Source organism: Antedon mediterranea, chromosome 1 (assembly GCF_964355755.1).
Source record: "Antedon mediterranea chromosome 1, ecAntMedi1.1, whole genome shotgun sequence".
Lineage (NCBI taxonomy): Eukaryota > Metazoa > Echinodermata > Crinoidea > Comatulida > Antedonidae > Antedon > Antedon mediterranea.
This window is the reverse complement of record NC_092670.1, coordinates 22,473,968-22,483,953: the sequence shown is the minus strand read 5'-3', so window position 1 is coordinate 22,483,953 and position 9,986 is coordinate 22,473,968. Positions and strand designations below refer to the sequence as shown.

The 9,986-nt window shown below is 32.2% G+C and overlaps 1 protein-coding gene across 1 annotated transcript; it reads right to left on the bottom strand.

Annotated features, from left to right (window-relative positions):
• Nucleotides 1-966: 966 nt before the first annotated feature.
• On the bottom strand, nucleotides 967-9,859 carry LOC140063049 (uncharacterized). The gene is made up of 10 exons (XM_072109483.1): nucleotides 9,301-9,859; nucleotides 8,049-8,140; nucleotides 7,621-7,730; nucleotides 7,216-7,338; nucleotides 6,441-6,738; nucleotides 5,582-5,729; nucleotides 5,004-5,191; nucleotides 4,676-4,864; nucleotides 4,231-4,312; nucleotides 967-3,764 (listed from the first exon to the last, which is right to left on the bottom strand). The coding sequence occupies exons 1-10, from the start codon at nucleotides 9,392-9,394 to the stop codon at nucleotides 3,607-3,609; spliced, it is 1,482 nt and encodes a 493-aa protein (XP_071965584.1). The 5' UTR covers nucleotides 9,395-9,859; the 3' UTR covers nucleotides 967-3,606.
• Between the last annotated feature and the right edge of the window lie 127 nt (nucleotides 9,860-9,986).

Genomic DNA, 9,986 nt, shown 5'->3' with positions numbered 1-9,986 from the left:
CAAATAAACGAGACTACGGAGGCAACTGGGTGTCACCGCAAGAGAAGAGGAGGAGAGACCAGGCAATGAGGGAATACTACAAAATGTATTACTGAAGAATGAACTCTGAAAAACACTCATCAATAACTCAAACCCAGTCCAAATTGGCTATACTGCTATAAATATCAGGCCAATCATGACTCATTATATTTTTCTAACTCAAGTTACGCAGTATATTTGGCCAATTTAATTATTTTGTTTTTGGTTGATTTTTGTTAATTGTCATTGACCACAAAGACACCCCAAACTCCCAACTCTTCCAAATTGTAATTAATTTAAAGTTAATACTGTATAAGACATTACAACTTTTATAATCAAATGTATATTGTAACTAATATTTACATCAGTAAGCATTTTGTTTTGAAGTCCTATATGTAGGACGCAGCTGTACTGTACCATATTTGAAATAAAAAATACAAAATTAGAACATGTACGTTCATCTAATGTAAAGTTGTAGGATTTGTGCTTCTTCAGTCAAGGTTAATAAGATACGTAAGAAATATTTAAAATAAAAAATACATTTTTGATTTATTTCCACTATGGTAGATCTACCTTTTCTTATTGGACAATGTATGATATTGGAATATGAATGTTTGAATAAATTCCAAAACTTTTAAAACCTGTAATTGCTGTACTGTCTCATGATTGTAGCATGGATATTGTGGTGCTGGATGGTGCAACTGTGGTTATAATAAAATACAGTATATTGGAAAACTGTGGCATATTTATCAGTCATAGTATTGGGTGAGGGGACCCTGTTTTCACCCCATTCTTAAAAGTACTGAAAAATTCATTTCTAAAACTAGTCTATTGAGAGTTCATGTAATTTTTCTTGAAACTAAAGTGTTTAGTCCAATTATCAAAAAAAATGTCGAAACAAGAACAAATTTTTCAAGAAAAAGACAAAAAGAACAAATTTCACACTATTGAATTTTATTGTAAATTTGCTTAAAGATGTATTGTCCTGCAAAACATGAAAAATAACAAATCAGATATTTGAAATGTTAAATTATTCACAAAAATAATGATTTTGCTTAATATAAAAAACCCCCAAAACAATGAGCTTCCGGTGAATACCATATTTATTTTTTTTAAATGCCCGGGTATTTATTTTTTCAATAGTGTTTATTTCGGGGGAAATGGTTGAATGGTAACATGTATAACCCAATAAATACCCCATGGATTTGAAAAAATACCACAATTAATATCTAGAAGTAATTTACTACTAAAATTGTATCAAAATTCTTAGTAAATTGTAGATCATGTCAATCAATGAATTCTACTACAAATAAAAATGTGTATATAAATCCATGACAAGCTGTTGGTATCAGCAAAGAATATATATCACAAGAATGAGTAATCCGCGATTTTCCCTGTAACAGTAATATTGTCCATGTGGTAAGGCGCCGCTATAAGTGTGGATGTATCTGGGATGTATACAACTTTTTGTGACGGTTTCACTAATCAAAGGCTGGACCACCGGTAGTATTTTCATGATAAAAAATGTTATCAACTACATGCCAACATCATGCTAAATACTATTTGGATATTTAATTGTTCCTTTTATGCAATTTATTTAGTAAAAACTGCCGTATAAACAGTTTTGCTTTATCAACCGGGCGCTACGATAGCGTGACCGGGCGTGTTGGTGTTTAACTTGTTTCTGGTAAAACAAATAAATGTTAATGACATTTAACATTTTGTCCTATTAATAATTAATATGTATTTTATACTAATTTATATCATAAAAACAATACTTAATTTACCGGGCGTAGAGTAGTACACGGCAATGGTAAAGAATAGGCCGTGCTGAGTAACGATTTGTTGATTTTTGGTGTTGCTGTGTTAGATAATAATAATTATTATGATTCTTACAAAATCAATCAATCAATATATCTTTTAAAAATCAATTATTTTTATTTAAATCATTGCATATCTAGTTTAGTATTAACTGTGTCACATCGTGTGTGCAATATAATATTAATGAAAATCTGTAAATACAGTAGAATAAATGATTACGTTTTCACAATCTGTTAAAAACCCAACATGAAAGAAATCTGAACATTTTGGAGAATTTGGTGGCGCTATTCGTGAACTAACTTAGCATGATAGTAAATAATTTTCTGTAAAAGTGAATGTACACTAGTTTGTTAATAAACATGTATTATAAAATGGTTTACAATTGCAAAATATATTATCATAATTCTATTTAATGTGACATGTATAATATCTATTAAATCAAGTCTTATTTAGTATGTATACATCCGCCCTTATGAGGGCGGGCATTACTTTCTGGAGCTCTCTGTTACAAATTTCTCATGCAAAAATCGCGGAATACTCATTCTTGTGATATATATTCTTTGGTATCAGTGGCTGGATCTCAATAGAGATACAAAATAAAAGCAAAAGCTAAATCAAAAAGCTTTCAGGCAACACTACCCCTTAATCAGTGCAATATTGTGTGTATATATATACTGTATGCATGTGGCAGCGTTTATTAAAGGTGGAGTTTATTCAAAATGATGTTCTGTGGGAGGGCATTATTTCAAAACGGGGTGTTTATTTGAATAAATCTGGTAACTATTATGTGAGATTAAAATGGCCTATATTCAACAACAACAAATTTTGTCAAATTAGTTTTTCATGCAGACATGTTTTTAACCTGTTACCAGTCATATATATATATATTCAAAAACATTTACACAGACTTTACTCAAAAACTGTGTAGTATTTGAAGAATTGTTGGTAAAAAAACTGTACTGTACCTATATTTAAGAATAATAATAATGTACCTAAGCAATCAACACTGCAATACCATTTCTAAAGAAATGCTTTCATTAAATCTTATTGATTATTCTAAAATACTAAATTAAAATCACTTATATTATTCAAAAAAATAAATTTGAAACAAACTGTTTTGTATATTGCATCGTGTATTAAACTAGTAATAAATAAACCACAAACAAGCTAATATCAGCTAGAATACATCACTATCTTGCATACAATATAATAAATTTATAAAAAATGTTTTAAGGCCTAAACATTGCCGACTACTCCAATCTCTTCCACTCTTCTCTCGCCATACTTCTGGTTCTCATTTCATCTCCATTCTTTTTTATAATCTTTTCTCATCTCTCATCGTCATTTCACACTCCATCACTCAATCCCTCCCCCTCCCCCACTCTCCATACCCGCATGTAATTAAAACATTTATAATAAAACATGATCATGTCGTAATAGAATCACACCTCGACTAAAGAGGTGTGGCTACATCTAAACTTAACGTTAAATACGATATATGTTGCTCTCCTAGGCAACCATTATAGAACCCATAGCACAACCAAGAATGGGTCCACTGCTTACCACAGACCTAAACATTGTTTGGTGCTAATTTTCTCGCACAAAAAAGAAACATATTGGGGACAAAATGTTACTGCGCAAGCACCCCAGCATGCCCAGGAAGTGATTTCTATTTGTACATATCTGTACAAAAGACTAGACTTATTATTAAACATTTTAATTATGAATGCTAAGTGATACAAGGCATACAAAAAACTCTGTTGAATTCTAATTTTCGTTCATAACAGATAGCATGTCACCGCACAGTATTTCTAATCTTTGTGAGCGAGATGCATATTTTTGAGGATCCAATCCCATCACTGAGGCAAGACATGTGACCTCACCATGTTGCATTAAACCATAAAGACCACCTAGACAGAAAAATGCTGAAAGGAATAATAAGATGTTAGAATGTGGTTGCTCTCAAATTATTCATATTCAGGAAGTTCCTTTGGTAGATGTTGAAATAAATAACCTCTGTGGAGCGTCATGAAAACGAAACATATATTTGCCAGAGCCAGACAGGAGCAGGTGTGAAAGGCAGTCTAAAACTCTGTCTACACTATCAAACTTGTTTGACAAAAAAGTGTGATGTGCCCAAATATTGTAGTAATATGCTTACATGGTAGTGATATGACATCGTCACATTTTAGTGTCACATAAAGTTTGATAGTGTAGACAGAGCTAAGGTAATTTTGTAAGGCCAAAGATGTTTAGAATTAGAATTATATAGACTTGACTATCCTACAAACTGTAGCATAATATTACTGGACATCTACTATAGATGAAACCCTACAATAAGTGAAATCATGTCCCTTCTTCTCAAACCCCTGCCACCCCTCCTCAGCTTACCTGTTCCTTCTGCAATATCAGCTACCGTAGTTATACATTGCAGCATAGCACTGCCAAGCTCAATAGCAATGTCTTCTGAAACCTGTAAAAGTTAAAAAGTAACGTAATTGTCACATGTAAGCTAATGTCACAGGTCAATTCTATTGACTGCAGTTTAATATGAAAAAAGCTGCATTCTATAAGTTGTTCAAATTTTGGGATGAAATCTGCTGCTGAGTGGGTTTTTAAATGGTGGGAGAGTGACTGAACTGTACAATATGGCAAGCACATATCTAAACTGAGAGACACTCATTGCTAAAGCTCCGTCTACACTATCAAACTTTATGTGACAAAAAATGTCATGTATCCATATATGGACATGATGATGTCATATCACTACCATATATGGGCACATCACATTTGTTTTGTCAAACTAATTTGATAGTGTAGACAAAGCTTTACATACCTCATGCTGTGCCATGTTGTTGACTAGTGTGGCAGCCACTTCCATCAGCTGCATATTTTGGCAAAGCAAAGCAGATGTAATGAGAGAACAGGTGATTGTACAATTACGAGTTGTCGCTCCATTGAGAGTCCATTCTTGCTCGGAGACTAACCATGTATAGCCCTGACCCCATTTGCACACATTACAGAGCTGCAGTATTAGAAATAAAATCAATGTATTACATCATTAGATTAGAAGAAAAATGAAATACTGGGAGACTTCATTACAATAACAATACAGATCTTTACATTAATAAAAAGTACTAATAATAGTATAATAATGTACAAACCATCTTGATAGCAGCCACTTGCACATCAATTGTTTTATTATTCAAGTCATTCACAAAGGTCATCATAACAGGGTCATCGTTGCTCAACATAAACCTAACAACATCTAAGTTTAAGAAGGCTAGTTGTAGCAAATCTAAGACGGCCACTAACACACAAGGCGGCAGTTCCATTGTTTGTAGCAATTTACCTATTAATTAAACAAAATAATTAATAATAAAAAACTCTAGACTTTGAAACCTAAATTTTTAAAAATAAAAAATGTAGGTTTCCAAGATTTTATTCTGTGGGGAGGATGCTTAGATCTTTTGTTAAATCTCTTCCCACCCAATCCCACTTTCCTATTCCCAAATTCTGCAATTCAAAGGGAAAGAAAATTACAAGCATGAAATAAACTAACCACTTTATGTAGTTATCGTAACCTATCAATGAATATCAAACAGAATGAGAAGGATGTTGCATACATACAGGGAAAAGTACTGTAAACCAGTGTACAGACGGATCAAACAATTTTCCACTGATGAATAAATGAATAAATACAAATTTATTCTTGTTTTCAAATGTTTATTTACTAACTTACCAACAGCAAGAAAACCATTGTTTGGTATACCAGTTAGATCCATATCTTCATCGAGGTATTTTCTAAGTGCCTCCAATGACATTTTCTCTTCCTCTGTCAACATACCTTCTGGAAGATTTCCCAAAATGCATTGCACACATTCACCTGGCTGTCATAGTAACAATATATAAATAATGATGTTGAAATAAATTCATCGATTTCAAATTCATTCAACATTTATTAAAAAAAAGATTCTTAAAACAGCAATAAACAAGAAATATTTCTTACAAAAAACGCCGCTCGACATTTTAATAAAATTAATCATTGTTCTTTCTTTAGATATATTAATAATTTATAGAAAATATGTTTTTGTTACCATGGAAATGTGTAACAAAATAAAAATATGTTGGTTAATCGCAAAAATACACAAAATCTAACATAGCTATTTAATTATAAATCACATCATGCCAATTTTGGTGGGTGTTAATAATACCCTCTAGAGACAACGTGACTTCACAGTGGTACAAGTAAGAAAATTATTCCCAGTCTGTTGATTCGCGTCAACAAATCAAAAGGCGAGAATCCAAAATCGTTCAACCGTGAGCCCTCATAGACTCATTTTTCCCAGACGTTTTTTTGGGTTCAGCAGCTGGGACCTATAAATTATAGTCGAGTTTACAAATTCCCAAAACTGTCGGCATTAGAACTATAGCTACCGCGATGATAAAGCTTCTTAATGAGTATGTCCTCTTGGGACATTGCTGGCTAAAGCCGCGGCACGAAAAAAGCTAAATTTGTACATTTAAACAATTTATATGGCAATTGCGCATCTTTTTTTTTAACACAATGAAAAATAGACATTGTTTTTTAAAACTCTAACCTTAGCATCAGTAAACATGTGTTTTTTCGACACAACTGGAAGTTTTGGTTTCACAGGAATTTCAGCATCATCGCTTGCCTTAATATCAGCGCCGACCCCATTGACCTCCGTACCATTAACTTGCCTTTGATCATCAACTTTTGCCTGGTCATCTGGAGCAGCAGCGGAGGCCTGTGATGGGACGTCATCTTGTAAATAACTTGGTTGCGGGATTGGTTCTAGATAGCTATTAGTTCTCGGTGGGACGGGATTTGTTGTCATTGAGTCTATTAAAGGTTTGATTAAAGCACCAAGCGGCCTATGAAAAAAATATGTAGTATTTACTTTTTCAACATCAAGGGTTTCCTGTATAATGTTTTGTCGGGAATGATGGGCAATAGACTCACCACAGCAATACATTGTCATTGTAGAAAGGTATCTTAGGTGATGAAAGTTGTTGAATGTAACATAGTCTTCTTTACTTAAAAATGGTGTTACTGTATATTATGCTAAGTTAAGCACTATCTATACTATTGACAAAGAAATGTTATGTGCCCAGATATGGACATGTCATATCACTAACATATTTAGGAATATTACTACTATGTTTGGGCACATACACATTCTTTGTCAAACTAGTTTAATAGTGTAGACAGTGCTTAACTCTATATTTCTCATCTGATTGGTTGGTTTTCACATCAGAGATCAGTAGATGGAACTATATGAATATTCATATATGAACATTAATAAATGCCTTTAATTTGCCTAGTGAAAAACGGGCGTAGAGATAACTTACGTGTCGAGCACTTCCTGAGGAAGACTAGTGATGTATTCTGGGATTTCATTGCCTGTGAGAAATTGCGCAATCTCATTGCTGAATGTGTTACAATTGTGATCAAACAAGTGATACTTCTCTCCACTATAAATAAAATATAAACAGTTTTAGTGAACAGTGAAATAATTCCAAAATGTTTAAGTAATGTTTAACAAGCCTAGACTATCTAAATAATATTATAAATCTTGAACAGTTACTTCAAATGGTTCCTTTATTTCACAATCCTGGATTCACCACCGGTTCTCATTTAGGTGGCTGAATGGAGTAGCTATCCCAACGAGTACAAGTGACTATATCCTTAAATTCAAATTTTAATGAAAAGCCTTTCTACAGTATAATTTAATTTTTTAAAATAATTTTGCAAACCTAAACATATCTTCTCTTAAATTTGAAATGTATTCGTAAAAAAGTGGGTAATCTAAGAAAGTATCGCCAAGTTCAACAACATTGTCAGGATTTCCAAGAATCGTTCCACCCTGAAAAAAAAAATGTGAAAAAATATATCAACAATAAAAAAAACACATGAGAGATGAGATTATCAATGCAATATATCTTATTCTGATTTTAAAATCAAGTTAAAATGATATTTCAAAGATAATAATATTATAAGCAATATTTGATACCAATGTCTTTTTATATGAACTTTAAAGTTTATTTTTTATTGAATTTATTGTACATGTATGAATATTAGAAGAGCTACCCTTGTAAAAGAAAGTTGAATAATCTTCAATAACAAAAATGGGAGTTCATTTCAAAGCGAGAAGACAATCAGAAAAAAGCAGGTTTTGACTTACTGGTCGGCAGGTCTCAATTCCGCCACCTCCGAAGAAGTATTCTCTAGCGAATACAACAATTGATGTATGCCATATCCCATCCAGCTGTTTACCTGTTAATCAAGATATCAACATTCATGTAGTTGCTAAAATTAGAATGAACCTAAGATACCAATCAAAACATTTATAATAACATTTGTACATAATATTGTCCCTATGAAAAAGAATAATTTGTAAATAATTTTTTTGGGTTGATTTTTTATCATTTTATTGTCACATCATGGACCTACAGTGATAGGTCCATAGTCACCTAACAAACAATTGAAGCATGAAAAAATGATTTACCTGAAAAAACCTAATTTTAAGAAATAACTACTACTAGTCAACTGGAACCAATGTTCGATTTAACAGTTTTTATTTTGTCTTTAAATCAAATAATTGGTTTTTTTTCTGTGCAAGTTAACAACAAGTTTTGTTTTAAGTTTTTATTTTATTCATCTTAAATTTTCATTTTTGTAGGACAATACAATAAATTGAATGAATTGTGTGAAAATTTAATTATACAGTAGGAATAGTACTACAGTAGTGTATATTCGGCGGTGGGGGATTTAAAACATTTTAGGTAGAAGTTCTAGAAGCGAAAGTAAACATGTTCTTTATTATTTTCTGCAATTTTGTGAATACATTTTTGAGTACTAACTACTGAGACAGCTGCAGAAATAGATGGATTAGACGAAAACAGCCCCCAGCAGCAGAACAGTTGGCTAGCATTCTACAGGCTTAATTAAAAATAAATAAAATACTAGGAGGCCTAAGACAAGACTTACTTTTTATGAGTAGGCCTAAGTAGGTATTTATAGAAATTAATACTAAACACATTTATTACGGCGGCCTATAGGCTAGGTATTAATATTTATTTTAATAATAATAATAATAAATTATATAGGCCTAGTACTACTACTAGTAGGCCTATGGATTAAATAGTAATAATAGGCCCTATAGGCCTAATTAATAATAATTAATATAAATTTAAAGGCAAAATAATTACAAACAAATTAAAATATTTGTATTTAATAGATGAAATGAATAAAAATTAGCGCTAGGCCCATTTTCATTATATACATAAAAATTAAAAGGTGTTATTGTTAACTTGTATAACTCTACTCAATTTTGAAATTCGTGTAATTCTAAGCTAGGCCACATGTGCTAGGCCAAAGATACTACATAATGAGCTTCACCACCCTCACATAATCAATATACGCCGCATACATACCAAGGAATGCCTGCGACATCGACCGGGCCACCCCTTTTGTTAAATCGTAAACATATAGTTTAACTTCACGTCCTACTGGCTCGTCAGCACTCATTTTATCTCACCAGATCTTTTGTAAAATATACACAAGAAAAGAATACTTTATATCAGCTTATTTTTAACTTTAAAAGTAGCAGATTATTTAATACCGAAATATATGAAATACCATCGCGACGACTCGTACGTTCCAGAACATCACTCCAAATTCGGACGATCATGCTGAGGTAATGTTTACTCCCTAAGCTACTAAAAAATCTTTTAAAAGCTGACCTGGCCGGACCCCCTGGCTGCTATAAATTACGTAATCAGTCCATCTATCCAAAATGTCAATCAAATTGAAACAAACGGATGTACCGTATGCATTAAATTAAAATTGGTGTAGATGGTAGCATTCTCTGGTCCTTTGACTAAAATTGTCACTGTTCACTCTGTCATTTGTTCACCAAGCAGGTACATAAATTAATGGGCAACATCTGACTGATATTGAGACTTCACCTGGTTATTTGTCTATCACGTATCATCTTTTACACTTTACAACTAAAATGTAGTTTAACTACAAGTCAATAAAGGGTTATCCTTTTTTACATTTTATTGAATAACAATTTGACATTTTGTTTTAGTAAAATGTATTACTATTACAATATTTT